The following is a 17,252-nucleotide window of genomic DNA, read 5'->3' as shown; positions in this document are numbered from 1 at the left end:
GCTATGCAGATTAGCACGCTGATTAGCATTGGCTCTGACTGGATCGTACCCTACCTCTCTATCCAAGATTAGCATCTGTAATATAATACACAATAGTTCTTAATCCATGATAGGGAGGACTCAGATCTAAATTGTACGTAATTCCACGGAACATTATGCTGCTGCTGTTACCACTGCTTCTGACAATTAAACACAGCATGGATCTTTCATGGGTGCATGTGGCTATTGTAAATTCATTCCAGTACGCTTGATAAAAAGAATCTTTCGTACTTGCAGTGAGCTGCAAACATTTATAGATATTTCAATCCAAGATACAAGAAAGCAATAGTTTATTAGTCATGGGACAGGGCTCCCCCTCCTTATTTTCTCTCTTAACCATGCTACTGTTTACAGGGTAGGGATGGAAGCTTTGAGAGCTAAAATGGTGGTAGCAACAAATGATTCTGCACACTTTCTGTCTGTGTCCAGATTCTCTTATGTAAACTGGAATACTTCCACTGATGAAATGTAGCAAAAATGAAAGACTCTTAATTCCAGACTTTGTTTTAGAAATTAAGTAAAAAATCCTGTTTGCTTCTGTTTGTAACTTTTTCAGAACCTCATATGAAGTTGGTCCCTCCATTGAAGCCATTTCTGTTTACTAAGTAGTGGCTTCAAACACCTAATCCAGATTATCCTGCTGTGAGTTTGAGTCTACCTGCTAGCTCACTTACCTTAATTTCAGTGCTGGTAGGAAATGAGGCTATTAAGTGGCTGGTTTTTAGTGGCTTAGCTGAGAACTGGGTCAAACCCCAGAGGATGTCCAGAACTGGATCATTGTAAGAGCTACACGTGGTTATTATACTGCTGCTCATTAGGCGTGAACTTTTTACTATGCCAATGTTATTCTCATTTGACTTTCAACAGTGCTTCAGTGTCTGGTTCACTTTATTGAGTGATTAAAGGTAACTTTTTCCCCTGAGGAACAGTACACTAAATCAATATGCAAGAATGTTGCAAGCAGCTAGAATGCACTGCAATTAACAAAGTTATATTAAAGTTCCCAAATCTAGCCAAGTGTGTGAGAAGAAAAATTAGTTATCAATATTACCCCTAGATTTATTTTTCTTTGAATTGGGTAGAAGTATAGTTCTTAAGTACTTACAGAAAATACCACAGTTTTGTAGAAATCCTTCTGGAACTGCTATTTTAATTTAAATACAGCAAAATACTCCAGATATTAAAAAACATGTAGAAAGATTTCTTCTAAGATCAGTGATGTCATCTGAAAGATTCTCACAAATGTAAATAGAGTGCAGATTTGACTGCTAATGTACCTAAAAATGTTTGCATTCTTAAACCTTACACAAATGGAATATATTTGAGGCAAAAACATTTTCCTTCACCTATGAAAAAAGCATGAAAAGCAAAGAACACAGTATATTTTCTGCTTAGTTATTTGTTGTAACACCAGCTGTAAAATTTGAATTCCAAGGCTCCATGTCAACTTTGACTTTTTTTTTCTCCTTCTATTGAATGAGCTCTGCTGACAGCTGTCTTTTAGGTTTATGAAAAATGTATCTTGACAGCTTCTTCAACACCTATGAGATTAGTGTTCTGTGTAAGCTGTAAAATGGGTGTGCTTTTGAAGACCATCATGGGCACTTGTATTTGTATACATGTAAAGTTTTCCTACTTTTTGGATCTATTAATTTAGTTATAAAAAGGAGAAGGGTTGATCATTTATTTTTGAGTGTAGGATGTATTTTTGTTAATAATCAGGCGGGGGTTTATTATTTAAAACCCAATTAAGAATGCATTCAACTGCTTTTCTTCTGTCTAATTCACAATCAAGAACGTTACCATTAAAGCCTCCTGAAAAGTTTTTATACCTTATACTCACAAATTATTGTAGTGATTGCAGAGTCAATTGCAATATATAATTGCCATTATCGGCTGATATCTACTCAGTGAATTCATGGTAGTGTGTCAGATTGGCTATAAACCCTGGGCCAAATAGTCTAGGTCCTTCCTGAAATTCCTGCCGGGAACGTACAGCAATGTCACAAGGTACAAGGAAACGTACCATGGGAAGAGAGAAGCTGGAGCTTACTGCGCCCTAGTGATGATACCGTTCTGGTGCCTACCCACCTGAATGAGCCTTGGGCTGCCTTTCTAGGGCTGATGTAGAATGGACCCCAGAATCAAAAAGTCAACCCTTGTTGCTTATAGAACTGGAGGTCAAACCAGAGGTTTAATGAGTCTTGTTAGATGCAATGAAGAATCAAAATCTAACTTCCATATACTCAGATAAAAAGTAAATTAAAATTCAAATAGCATAGGTACATCAATACAAATCAGTATCAATATAAAAAGGCCAGTGGAAAGCATTAGCAACTCTAGCAAATTAGCAGCTTGTCAGAGACTGTAATGTGATATTTTGTTTACTACCATGTAACTCAATTAACTTCTAGACATTTCAGTGTCCATTCATTGGGCAAATGCTCTTACAGTGAGACCACTAAATTAATGAAGTTGTATTCATAATGCATTCCCAGTGTACTGAATGACAAATCAATACTAGCATAAAATAAAGCCATTTAAACTAGCAATATACCAGGAAGACTCCTGAAGAAGGATCTGAACATTCCTAATGCTCAAAACATGATCAATCTAGATATCACCTCTCTGTCGTTAACCAGTGGAATTACAAACCTTTTCCCACACAGCCATGCAGTTTGTATTACACTATTCAAGACGTTTGTTCACAGAAATTTGACATTTGCATAAAACTTGCTAAGTATGGATGTACATGGAGAGATTTGGTTTTCAGTTTATATACAAGTAGATTTTGAATATCTAATAGTCCTTACTCATGTCAAAATCGTACTTCTCTGTTTCACAGTAGTAATTGTGAAGGTTGTTTGTTTTAGGCAGAGCTGCAAATCAATTGCCTTTATGGAAAGTAATTTAAGTATTTATTCAATGTTTTTTCTGCTGCAGAGATGCATCATATAGAAAACTATTTGGATCCACAGAAGTATCAGTAACATCCACTAGTCTAAGGCCAATCCAGTTGCTTTCCTTTTTATACTACTAGCATGATCATTGTTCTTCAGATGTTCTTAAAATGGGCCTTCATTCAGTACATCTCATTTATTTTTTTTTATTCTAAAATAAGATTAAAATAAGTTTTATTCTAAATAAGATTAGCGTATATTTCCTGTTTGCCTGAAGCTGTAATCTATATTTTTGGTTGCTTTATTGCACCCAAATAAAATAGGTCAACCCTCTAATAAAAACAGTAAAGCTCAGTTTCTAAGTCCCAATTTGAAGCATTAGGCTTTATCTTAATTCACCAAAATTGTGAAAAACTGTAATTATGTATTGAAGTTATTCTTAAATGTACTTTGTTTTTGTAATGAATAAATTATACTGCTTTTATACGAGACATATTGATGAGCTTTATGGCAGTGCAGAGAAGGAAAGAATACCTGAGAATCACTACTCCTCTTTTTTTTTCCTATGGATGAGTTTGAGAAAGTGGCACTGCTGATTTTCTCTGAGTTTTAACTGTTAAAAATTGCAGGCTTTTTATAATTTAGCTCATGACTGAATGTGCTGTTTTTCCCTCCTGGGTTTTTTGTATGGTTCTTGGAGATGCTTTGATAAAGGCAGGAGTACCCGTAAAATGTGGTGATATAGATAGGGCTGCCTTGCTTTTGTTTGTCTTTTTATAGTCAATCTCTGCATCATGCAGCTTCCAGTGCAATTAACTCAGGATTTAAGAATCTTCTTCTTGTTCGTTTTGCCACTTCTCACTTGGCTTGATGAAATTTGCTAGTAACTTCCTATTATCTAAGTAATTTGTTTCTTTTCTTCATTTAGTAAATCCAGTGGGTATGTTTCATAGGTATTTACAGGTATGGCAATAGTGGCACAGGAAAACTGCACTAGGATTTAATGTTGGTGTCTTATTCCTCTTGATATGACATCATAGCATATTACAATCCTCAGTAATTTATTACTATTATTATTAGAAAACTTTTTGGCAGCTGGTTGTCTGATTTTTTAATTTGTCTATTTTCTGTACTGAATTACATGATGGAAAAATACGTATAATGGGTCACAAAGCCGCCCAGAATAAATGCGCAACATACAAGGCAAAAGCAAATCTGGCAACCTCTGCCAAAGTTTATGTTGATTTATTATATTATTTATTCAGTATAATGTCATAGTCACAGCCTAGACATGAAGAATTTCATGGCACTGAATTAAATCCCGTTTGCCTGTAGAAGAGGTATATTCATGGTAGAGCATGCAAATGGTGGGGTAACCACAGTGGGCTCTTTTAATGAATGTGCATTATTGCTCTGTTCTATACATCCTTAAATGTGACCATGTTTTTAGAAGAGGAGCTGGTTACACAAATGATCCAGTCTGCATTTGCAAACATAAATGGTTGTTTGCCTAAGCATCCATGTATTCACAATTTGGAAGCATCAAAAATGATTTACATATCAATACTGTAAGACTGTAAGTGAAACCATATATAATTGGTTTTAGCATACTGTGTTTTTCTTATGTCAAAATTATTTGAGGACAGAAAGAAGCACCTTACTCTTTAAGACACATCAATATATTAAAATGTGTAGTTAAAAGAAGCAGAACTTGGTGCTAAAATAAATATATTGTATAGCTTTTTAGCTTTTAATTTTTTAAATAGTGCTTATGGAATTACATGTTTTGTAAAGTATTCCACACGCTCCAGTCAGTAATACTTATTTTGGAGCTAGTAAAATATGTATGCTCTTTTAAAGGATTTCATAGTTTATACTTCTAGGTAGAAGATTCGTGCTTGACTTGTCTTTCTACTTGAGATTAGACACCTGTTGATTTGCAAGTACAAGTATTTCTTCTGGTACTGGTTTTCAAAGAAAATCTTGGTGGTTAAATGTACATATATACTTGAGTGAAGGGAAAAGCAGCAAACTGATAAAAATCTGATGAGACATGTTTTTTTCAAAAGCTCTCTCTGAGACTGACAGTAATTTTAACACTTGCAATTTTTCATCATCATCTTCGACTTGCAGAAAGTGGGAAATGGTAACATTTACACGCACTAAGTGAGCAGGTGTGTGGAGTTTTAAGTTCCAAATGCAGCCTGCGTGGCAAATTGGAGAACTTGCACTCAATTCTGATTCTAATGCCTTCAGCATTTAAAGTGTCCAGCGATTGATGATTCTGAATTGCAAATAATTTCTACTTTTATGTGAGTATTTCTTTAAATTCTTTTTTAAAGGAACCTTTGATTCAAGAAACAATTCCCCCCAGCCTCACAAACTTTTCTGTTTCTGTTTGTTCAGAACTGTACCTCCCAACTCTTCTTCAGCAACTCTGCATCAGCCAGTAATGGGCTCTTTGAAACCATGTCTCTGCAGGAATGTCATCCCAGCCAAGGCTATATAGTTGCAGAGCTATTCCACGCACTATTCTTGTCTTTGGTCCCTGTGTTCCCCCTGGAGTGTCATCTGGCAGTGTTGCCCCAGAATGGATTGTACACAGCCAGGAAGGGGCTATGAAGACCACCCTTAACTAGTTCTTCTACTTTGCCTTTTTACAGAAATCTAAAGCAAACAAAAATCTCACTGTGGACTTTATTTTGTTTTGTGCAATTGGTTTGGTAAAAGCTCAGTCTTCCATGTTTTTTCATGTCCATGCTGCCCTCCTGTATTTAGGAGGAACAAGGACTTACGATGGCTGGAGTTATGAGAACATAAATACATCCCAGGAGGGCTTTTGCGCTCTCATCCTCTCCTCTCACAGATCAGCTTTCTCATCTTTTTCCTTGATTTAGATCTCATTTGCATACCAGAAGATTTTCTCCCTCGTTTTCAAATTCAGCAAAATTTGAGGATTTAAGTGAAAAGCAACAAGGTGAGTAATGTAAACAAGCAAAGTGGGTAAGAAGTGCTTGCAAATGATGCCCACAACCTAGAATTTCCCTTTCTTTTTCTTCTGTTTCTTGCAAGACCAAGACTGAAAGAATGCAAATATTTTGTCTGCCTGGAGAAAGGATGGTGTGCATACTGGCCACAAACCTTCTAAAAAACTGCCATGCTTTTCATTTTTCACACAAAACACAATATCAGTGACTACTGTACCAGAACAGATGTGTTTCACTTTGCTGGACCAGGATCAGAGCTTAAATCAGCTTCTTTGCTCTACAGTGTTTTTTGTATTACATCACTGTACTATTTCTAGCCCTGGCGCGATGCTCTAGTGAGGTATTTCTGTGTGCTTTACTGTTTAAGCAAATTTTGATGTTTCAGAAGATAGTCAGGTCTTAATATCTACTTTGCATGTGTCACATCATGCATCTATCACCAAAGTTTATTGATAGAGTCTGTATAGTTGAATATCTTTTTCACAGATGATAGAAGTAAAAATTCAATCCTATCTGTATTGTAAGGATGTGAACACATCCTACAGGAATAGTATTTGTAACAAAGTTCCCTGTTTGGATTAGTGTACTGATATTTTCTCAAAGCATGTTTGTTTTGGAGTTTGCAGACATCCTCATGAACGTGCTTCTTTTCCATGCTATTTGCAGGAAATATCAGCTATCTATGAGAGCATCTAGGATGCTTATATAGGCCCAGAAGTATTTACTGATGATTTTTTTTCTAAAAAACTCTCTTATTTTCTACTCATCCTATCAGCAAAGAAAAATCATTATCACGAATATTTGTACTGTTTATGTAAGGCATCCTATTTAGGTGCTTGGGACCTCCATGTTGTTGATCTTCTATTGAGTTTACTAGAACATAGATGCTTCCAACTTTAGTCAGTGAAAACAATAAAAAATTAAATATAGTTGCCACTAAATTTCTGTCAATTTACTGATCATACATGGTAAACTACATGAGAAAGAACTGAAAATGGAATGGTTAACTGTTCCCTTTTTCTAAATGAGCTGCTTTTCAGAAGCTGTTCAGATGAGAAGAGAAGACTCACAAAAATTAAAGGGTAATAGCAGAGGTTTAATGCAGGGATTTCAGGTCAGAAGAGCCCATCTCTATAGAAAAAAATCAAGAAATATATATATGAGATAGAAGGTTAAAGGTCTTTTGTGCTACCTTTTTTCCTCTGATAGGTGACAATAATGTATAAAGAGAAAAGAGAGTTTGAAATCTTTGTTTTCCTCCTGGCTAATGCATTCTATAGGCTAATCTGAAAGGAAGGAAAGAAAGAAACCAACACTATGCTTTGAGGAGACATTAACAGAAAAATTTATAACTCTATTATACCAGTGGTGTATTCAGACAAGTAATGCAAACGCCTATCTTTTATGTGCTGCACTGCTTGTTAGCAAATATGGCATAAATATTTTGACAGTGAATATAAAGGGGTTTTACAGTATTTGATAGCTTGGATATAGAATGAACTTTAAAGGAGACAATTAAGGGGTATATTTTCTGCAGAGCGCATAGGGAATTAACTGTGAGCCGTACTGGCAACAATGGATATAGTACATCTGATTTTCTGTAAACCTGAAGAAAAATACCCATTATAACTGCATTACTCATTTAGATAGGATTTTTTAAAGATCCCCAGGGGAGTAAGGCACCCATTTCCTTCAGAATTTCAGGAGGTTTTTAGCTGCTTTAAGGAATCTCAGCCTTAGGGAATTAAGAAAGCTTCTGAGGTCTGAGTTTTCTTTATTCTAAGAACTGCTTTATCCTGACAAAACAGAGAAATGAATCCATATTATTAAAAAAATAAAGAAAAAACCAATAAAACAGGCCTATATTTTTACATATGATACTTTTCCTTGGTGACTTTCTCCTGTGTATAGAAGCTCAAGATAGTCCTATGCACCACATAAGTCTTCAAGGAGAGCTTATTTCGGGCATGGTGCATTACCAGTATGTCTCATCCTCGTCTGAAGGGAGCTCTTGCCATCACAAAAACATTATTCCTCTGGGCCTTGGTTTTCTATATGTGTCTGTACGTAGCCCAGAGCATAGCTTCCATACTGAGCAAGGCCCACTCGAGAGGTAGCTGAGATTCACTGATGTGTTGTTTCACAATGTCTTAAGTGTACCGGGATGGTTACAAAGAAGAGGAGTGGTGAAAAATGTGTAATGGACTTCTGCTCACCTTTCAACAACACAGATTTATCTCTATCTTAGGTATGCTACTGCACGCATTGCTCCTGAGCTTGCGCAGAAGCAAAGGTGGTGAATATGGAACAAAGAAAGGTCTCTCCAGAGGCTCCCTAACCAGTGTCACTTCACTTTGCCTATGTAGCTCAGAGAGGAGGCCCTGTACTGACCACTGAGTACTCAGATAACCTGTGACATGGCCAGTGTATTTCATATGTGCACTTTACCTGTTAATTTCTAAATACATCCCAGCTTTGCCTCCTATTGCAGTTCTATGCAGACAGGAAGGGTTTAGTTTGTTTACTCATATTTTAGGTTTTGCTTTTTGTGACCTATTGCATATCTTTTCTCTATTATCAGCACAGAGGTCTATAGCCCCTTACTTAGTAACATTTATGGATACTGTGCTATTTACTAGGACTTAAATCAGGTTACCAACATGCAGCACAGCATGAAATATCTGCATTCTCACCAGCTGTAAGGAGGAAAAGCATTTCATAGAAACTCACCTTCCCTGGGCTCTCGGGCTCTTGCCATGACACTCGTGGCCAGGTTTTAAAAAAAAAAAACAAAACCAAAAACAAAACAGCAAACACACAACAGTTGTTGTGCTGTTTTGGGTTTTTGGGTTCTTTTGTTTCTTTTTTTAAAAAAACCTGGCCGTTTATTTTGATGCCTAAATGGGAATAGAACTCTTTTGAAGATCTAGCCCCATGTGAGTTTATCCTGCATTAACAGCAGATGGTGAATAGCTTCAACAGCTTTATTTCTATTACCAGCCGTCTTTGATTTACTCCCATGCTTTGCTTTTCAGTCTTTATTGCTTCTATTCTGAAATAGCAGAGGCAGAGCTGTTGTTATCTCTCAGCCATAGCTTTTCTCACACAATACTATTGATCTCTTTTTTCGCTATTTGTTTTGTTACACTAACAAAAAAAAATTGTGAATAAAAGGAAGGAGAAGGAGGATGAAAGCTTTTTAATAGAGTGGCACACCAAGATCCTATTGCTGCAAATATTTGTGCATGTATTTATTTGTGCATGCTACTCCTGCTGTAAATGCTGGAGAAATGACAAGGTATGCCCTAGATATGTACGTTATCCTTTGGCTATTTCAGGTGAAGATGAGTCCATAAACCACCATAACTGATAACAGTGTTCTTTAAATTATATGTGACATCGGTAGTCTCAGAGATAAGATATGCAGTCTAGACATCATAGTTTTGTAGGTTAATTGTGTCCTTCCCAAGGGACAAGCGTAAGCATGTTCAGTCAGTTTAAGAGTCCACATATAGACTTGAACCTGTGGTAGAGAACTGAGAAAGTCAACCTGAGGAAACTATTGCTTTGAGTGATGTAGAGACTGCTTTTCCTTGTGAACATAAACTATAGCTGCTCTAGTTCTTGCACTGCAGGGAAGCAATCACTTCATCTTCCCTGCTTTTATGCCTTTGATCTTGCTGAGTGGTTGAAGGAGCTGGATTTTTCACCTTTTCCTAGACCAGAGCTGGTTGCTAGTGTCATGCATTCGAACATTTGTTTCAAGCCTTTACTGTCCCACCTTATTATGGGATCTAAAAAAAGGTCAGATTTATTCTAAACCTTAGTTCACCACCACCTGTTTTCATCTTAGCTTGTGTTTGTTCCTCGCGTATATCTTCCTTTGCCGTGGGCTCTAAAATCTATGACCCCCTCCATTAGGTTAAATGACTAGTGTTCTTACAAGCTCTTCTTGCACCTCCTGACAGAGGTTTATGTTAATGCTGGCATGCTAACACAGGCCGTCAGTTCTTCCTAAACCATACTATCTGTAGTTGGATCAATCCCTTCTGAATTTATGTTCACTTTTCTGATTATTTCTTTCAAAACTGATTGCCTTTAATCATAATTTAGTCCCAAGTAGGCTGTGTCTTTACTTCCAACTACATGATTTTTATTATTATAATGATGTAGGCAGAAAAATTTATGATGTATTTTCCTCTCCTCAAACTGGAACTTTTCTCTTTTGATTAAAAATACCCAAGACCCTAAAATCTGTTCTGTACAAACTTATTTTCAGGTTTATAGCAGTTTGTTACTTGTTTCAGCTTTTTTGCAAGGTGAGGTGTAATCCAATTTTTGACTCTCAAATTAAGTCTCAGAGAGAGGAAATTTATTTGGAAGTTGTTGGAAAACTTGCTTGTTTGTTTCACTTTGGGAAGCATTTTGTTCCAAACGATATAGTAGTATGTCTGTCTAGCTCAGTTTTTCAGTTTCAATAAATGGAAGGGATTGTCTGGTGCTTAGCAAACTGATCCTCCCTGGTGCCATTTTATCACTATCTTTCAAATTACTGTTTAGTTCTGTCTGTGTAATTGGACAAATACAGTCCTTATTCAGGAGTTATCTGCTAATTCCTCATGATTCCTTGTGTTTACTCATTTATTTATTGTTTACCCTTGCTCTAAATGTAATATGTCTGTATGACCTTTAGCATGTGAATTATTCATGTAATGATTGCCAGGAATATTTGTATTCACATGGGCTTTGATCTAATCCCATTGAAAACAAAAGTGATACTGGTATTGGCTTCTCTGTGTTTTGGATCCTGCTCCTAATTTTGATTGGTGACCTAAATCACACACTTCCCTCATTAGATGTCTTAAGTTGTATAAACAGGATGAGTCTCTTTCCTCTTCATTGATTACCTGTGAATATTCATAATTGTTCAACAAATCAATTTTACATCAAATAGAAGGCTTTTTATAATGGTCATGAAAGCACTTTTGGCATGAATGCTCTCATTAATATTTATTCATGCCAGAATTTGTGACGCTTTTGCTCTGTGAGTAAAACCTCATGCACTAGAGTGTTTGAGATCAAGCTAATGAAAAAAATATGAAAAGAGAAAACATCAGCTAAGCAAATAGCTTCTACTGCAAAAGGGTAAATGAACACTTCTGGGCTGTGTTTGTACCTACTGTCGCTCTAATCTCAGTTAACTTCTTGGCATATATAAATGCACATATGCATATTAAAAATATATTGATCATTAAAGGCCAAATTATCTTTATATATTGACATTGTTATTACATGTGGTACCTTAGACCACTGTAAGATTACAAGAATGGACATGACGTAACTTTATCTGTATGATCAAAAAAAATAGTTTTAGATCTTGCTTTGTTCTAGTCTTGCTTTGTTTGCAAAGTTTATCAGCTTTTCTAGTTTGTATTCATGCTTGTTGTGGCATTCTCTTAGCAAATATTTATGTATTTCATCTCCTGAGTTTCACTCAAGGATGTCTGTAGGATAATGCTGAGAGAAGAGTGGGAAGCTGAAGTGTCATTGCATAATATTTCAAAATAGTATTTTCTGCAATTGAGCTGCTGTAAACTTGGAAGCAGCATCAAGATTTCTTAGCTGTGCCCACTAAATTCACAATGGGCCCTCCAGTTCCCACGTGAGCTTAATATACTCTAAATGTTAGGATGTTCTTTTTCCTTTTGGAAAATTGGTGGCAGTAAAAAGAACATAATTACAACAAAAATGTTAAGACTTGCCTATCATCTACAAATTTTCATTACAGGCACTGTATTTAAAAATGAAGCTGTTAATTAGGAACATGTCAGTTGATGATGAATGTCCTATGATTTGAAATAATGGTCTTCCAAAATGTTTTTCTCTTGCTAAGAATCCAAAATGTTAATATGTATAAGTATTGCAAAACTAGAATGTTTAAAGTGGATAGGTAGATGCATGTAAAGTGATAGATGCATGCAGTGAATCTGGGGGGCAGGGGGCTAAAACTCAAGCCAGCTGATAGGGTTTCCATGCTTTCAAGAGGAGTGAGTTACACCTTTGATCCTCTCCCAGTCAAAACCCTACTGCTCTTTTATACTTTGTTATAGACAACAGCAGTTTGTATACTCTGAGAGAAATTGTTTGGTATGACAGGTAAAAGATAAGTGAGTTTCAGTGGAGTAGCTAACTGCTGTCCAAATATGCTATTGTGTATTTGGCCACATGACGAGTTAAAATTATGATATTGATGATAGATTGATTAATTGTGAGGTATTTATTTAAATGACTGATTTGCAAAGTTGTGCATACGTGAAAGGGTTACTGGTTTTGACACTGTGTTGCTTTACAGCAAGTGAAAATGTTGCTTTTTTTCTTTTTTCTCCTTTTTTTTAAAGAGATTATCAAGAGTTAGAGAGGGGAAAAAAATCACTTTCAAAGCATCAGTGGTTTATTTTCCAGATAATAATTCCAATTAATATCCTAACTAGCACAAGTAAGAGCATCAGTGATTCTGAACCTCTTACCAGACCTTTGGGAAACTGAAGTTTCTTGACTTCAAACAGTTTTAAATGTTCATGTAGGAGTTTCACAGATGTTTATTTCTCTACAGCCATCTCAGGAGTGAGCAGTGCTCACAACTCAGTAGTTGTCTTGAGAACAGTATAACGTTTTTTAAAGGGTGGAGGGAGACTTTCATTGCTGCAATCACCACCCACTGAAGAATTGAACCAGAGAAAAATAAAATAACTGGGAGGCAGAGAGAGGGAGGAGTTGGTGGGGAGAGATGGTTTCTCATGAGCTGTTAACAGAATCAGGAGAGGAAAAGGTAAGAAAGCAGCTGGCTGATAATTTATTACACCATTTTTAGCAGAAACGAGAATGAAAACAAAAAAAGAACTTGGCTGTGAGCAATGTAGCATTTCTCACCTATTCAATGATATAAAGTGCCCAGAACAAAAATAAGGTTTGGCAAAGAAGATATCACGTGGAAGCCTGCAGTGTTTTAGCTTTACTGGTGGGAGTAGAAAGCAGGTGAACAGATTGTTTAGCATTAAACTAATCGATGCTAAATGAATTTCATATTATATGCCTGATAGTGATGGTCATTCAAACCCTAGAACTATCCAAAGAATAATATTCACCATATAATACAAACCCTCTTTTTTTACAAACCTGTATTTCTATAGGTGCTAAATTCTCTAGGCCACCTCATTCTCTAGCAGGGCTGCATAACAGTTCTGACACTGCTTAGAGAAGGGGTAGTTGTAACAGCACCGAGTTCCTGTCCCAAAAGTTATAAGCATGGTTTCAATCTAGAATTACAGTATAAATATTGATTATTGGAGTTAATGTAGTATTTGCTGATGATGGAACTGTTTATACTTTTCTGTATCACTGAATGCTCTGAGCTTGTTAGTGTGTCTATCTACATGTATTTCTAGCAGAGACTTGTCAAGGAAGTAGGCATCATAATCACTGTATATTTAAATTAGGGTAATTTGAGAGAAGACTAGATTAACAAATAGTGTGATTCCAGAATCAGTTTTTGTGTAAATCTTGGCATGTGGCTCCTGCTATTGGGATCTAGTGATACAGCTTCACTTAATATGCTGTATCATATTGATTCATATTAGTACTATCTTTTAATTTGAACAGAGTTCAAGAATTTTTAACAATTCATCTTGGAATACTTCCAATAAAACTGTTTTTAGTTTTGCAAAGTGCAGCAATTTACACTGTTGGCTGAGCAGTTGCATGCTGTTTCTAAACAAATGCATATGTTTGTGTGTTTACTGCCTGTTTTGCATGTCTGGTGCAAAGATGATGTAATATCTTCCAGAAATGAGAACAGTATGTCATTCAGCAGAATATATATGTGTGTTTTTTCTTAGTACTGAGGACCTTGGAGCTTCACTGAGATTGAGCTGTTGTTGTGTTCATCATTGCACCAAGTAGAACCATAAAAGAAATTAATTGTCTCAAAGCAGTCAAAAACTGAAAGAAGGAGATGCTTTTCTATTTTTCCTAACATCGCACAGTGCTTGCTTTTAGCACCCAGATCTTCTCAGTCCCTTCCTATGTCTCCCAGAGGAATAATTTTCCTTGTGGGTTTAATTAGAGCATCCCGAACTTTGGTCTTTCAGATTGGCCCATCCTTGTACGAATCGGTAATCCCTGGGATATGGTTATTATTACACAAAAACAATGTGACTTTTCAGTACTTGGACTCCACGGAACCCTCACTAGGACATGTGTAGGATTCTGCGATGGCAAGCAGTTCCATTAAATATTACATGTATTGTTTTGAGAAAGTTTAGCTTCACAGAGAGTAACTTTGAACATGTTACACATATTATTTATTGACATTTGTGCCATGTTCACATTCAGGATGGCCTAATTCAACATCTGTTCCTGATGAAAGTGAGCATCTGGTATTTTACAGATAATTATGAGACATGAACTTACTGTCCTTTAGGCCTACCAGACAAATTGGAACCAGGCTCTCCAGGTGGATGGTAAGACCTGTTTCAGTGCTGGTTACAATTCTGATCACACCTTTTATGTAGGGTGTGATCAGAATAGGGTTGATCTGTTATACCCTGTTTGCAAGCAGAAGTACCAGCAACTTCAGTGTTGTGTCCTAGGATCAGGAAGAAAAAGAGAGATGAGGATTTTTCCAACATGGAAGAATAAAATGAGAAAGTTCTTGAAAGCTCTACCGCTGTTAAACTTTTTCCTTTGATCACTCTGAAAATCTGAATTTGTGACCCTTCTTTTGCCCTGACAAATAAATTTTTCATGCAGCAAAGGAATGAATTCACCTATAAAACAACTGCTTGGTGACCAGGGTATGGGGAGAGAGTTTGTTCCCTGATGGAATTTGTCTGGGGTTTGTCCAGGGAGGTAAACTGGCTCATAGAGAAAATAATCACAGGATGATAACTATATATGGCAGGAAGCCCCAACTAATTTTGTCTTCTCTTGTCCTGGAGCAAGGTTGCATAACTCATTATTGTTCATTATGAATTGTAAAGATGAGCTCACTTCTGGTCAACGATTACAATATTCAGTCTTTTGTTTGCTGGTGCTCTGTTTAGCTCATGGCTGTGGTTTTTAACTAGAGGAGACTGTTACTCTGATATTAAGCCTGAAAGGTCCCAGAGGAAAAGGCTATGATCTTTGTTTCTTGTTTTCCTCTGTGACAATGTTCCCTAGAAATGCAAGCCTGTGAATGAGTAATTGTTGCGGATGAAGGTATCTCACATGGTTATGATTTAATAGCAATTTAAGATTTATTAATGGTGTGAGCAGCCCTTAATGGTTGATTGATTTAATGATTAACAAAGTGATTTTGTAAAATATGTTATGATTAAAATAGTGACTTGATTACCGATTCAAGAACGACAAGATTCACACTAACTTACTACAAGGTATTCTGAATCAAAGTATATGTGCAAAACACAAGACATACAAACAGTACAGAAATATTTGGATATCCAGTGAACTACATAAACGTTCACATTCATAAAGGTAAATGTGTGTAGTTAAACACATAGATAGGTAAAGAGGTGAATGGAAGAGGCTAGCCTATAGTTAAAATTTCCCTCTTCTCAAATTTGGAGCAAATACTCAAAATGCATCAGTATTTCTCAATGGACAATAATTGAGAGTCAAGAATAATTCTGACTTCACCCTGGCCTTCTGTTAGCTTTGTGGGCAGGAATTCTGAGCCTGAGAGATGTCCCAACTCAGGGGAGATGCTGGTCACAGCCCGCTGCGATCCAGGAGAGCTCAAAGGGTCTCACTTAGAATCACTATTCATAGGGTCTGAGATAATTGACTTTCATCAGGTAATTTTCCATTTCAGCTCAACTCGGATGAGGAAATACTCTGGTACTTTCTACTAGTTGCACAGGCCCAGAACTTGCTGGAATTTGAAGTTCTGGTATCACCGTCTTTGGGCCACAGCCCAGGTACAGATGTACTAGGCTGTCAGCAGGTGATTGACTGTTGTCATTCCCAAGCAATAGGAGAAAGCAGGAGCCAGGTACATTAAGGGGGTGCCTTAACGCTACGGTCCGTTGTCTTTTGCAATCCATCTTGGGTTGGTATGTGGACCAGGAGGAGGGGAATTGCACCACACACTGAGCAGCCCAGGAGGGGGGAGGTTGCAGCACCACTGTAATCTAACATACCCATCTCTGTTAGCAGCTCTGTTAGTTGCAGGATTTGATTTCTTTGTGCTCCAATTTATCTATATGCATCTATAGATGTGTGTATGTACAGATGTATGAAAGCAGGCAAATGCTTCTTCTCCCGGCACTTGCTTTATGTTCCTTCTTTAGAACCTATAAAACAGCTGTAAGGCAACACAGTCAGAAGTACTGCAGTACAATTGCAAATATCAGCAGTGTATTGCCAATTCAAATTGCAATGCCAAACCATGCTAGTCTGCTAAATGATCACTTGTAACAGAATTTGCCGGTCTGATAGGCCAGTTGTGTTTATACACTTCCTTTGAAAAAGCAGTAGGGATGCGAAAAAGCAATTCTCAATCAGATAATTAAAAAGCATATCCCATCAGACTCCATCAAAACGCTTACAGCTATCCTTCAGAAGAAAATAGCATAAACATTGTCTCTATAGCTCTAACTCCTCCTATAAACATTTCAGTCTTGAGAAGTTATGTCATTTGAATTTCACTTCTGCTCTGTATTTGTTGCATTTGATTTACTCTGACAGACCTGTTATCTGCATAACCATAGTTTTTTTTTTTTTTTTCTTGCCAGGTATTATCAGCCGCCAGGAGGCAGAAGAGTTGTTGATGAATAAATCTGAGGGAACATTCCTGGTGCGAGTCAGTGAGAAAATCTGGGGCTATGCGTTGTCTTATCGCCAGCAAAGTGGGTTCAAACACTTCCTGGTTGATGCTTCTGGGGATTTCTACAGCTTCTTGGGGGTAGATCCAAACCGACATGCAACACTGACAGATCTTATTGATTTTCACAAGGTAACACTTGCTAGGTAGAGATCAATAGCTGAGTGGAATGGATTAATAATTTAAAGAGGAACCATGTAATTTGAAACCACACTGGAAAGTAGTAGGTAACTAGTGGGGAAAAGAGTATACATATATATTCTACAGTAAGCCTAGCTGTAACATTTACAGTTTGTGTCTTTTGTTGCAGTGAATCAGAAGGATTTTGCCCTTTTTCAAATGCTTCAGCATGTATTGTTGTCCCCTTCGAAGCAGATTCTTATGCAATGGATGCTCTCCTGGGCTAAAAATGGACTAATAAGGGCTGACAGAGCTAACACTTTT

The 17,252-nt window shown here is 36.9% G+C and overlaps 1 protein-coding gene across 2 annotated transcripts in view; it reads left to right on the top strand.

Annotated features, from left to right (window-relative positions):
- SH2D4B (SH2 domain containing 4B) overlaps window positions 1-17,051 on the top strand; it is a 100,202-nt gene extending 83,151 nt beyond the window's left edge. For both annotated transcript variants that reach the window (XM_074830491.1, XM_074830492.1), the window contains exon 7: window positions 16,720-17,051. In XM_074830491.1, the coding sequence (XP_074686592.1) occupies window positions 16,720-16,958 (239 nt within the window). In that variant the 3' untranslated portion in view covers window positions 16,959-17,051. The remainder of the gene's footprint in view (window positions 1-16,719) is intronic.
- The last annotated feature ends 201 nt before the right edge of the window (window positions 17,052-17,252 follow it).

The sequence above is a fragment of the Strix aluco genome, chromosome 7, assembly GCF_031877795.1.
Source record: "Strix aluco isolate bStrAlu1 chromosome 7, bStrAlu1.hap1, whole genome shotgun sequence".
NCBI classification, from domain to species: Eukaryota; Metazoa; Chordata; class Aves; order Strigiformes; family Strigidae; genus Strix; species Strix aluco.
Note: the sequence above shows the minus strand (reverse complement) of the source record. Positions and strands in the feature narration are given on the sequence as shown.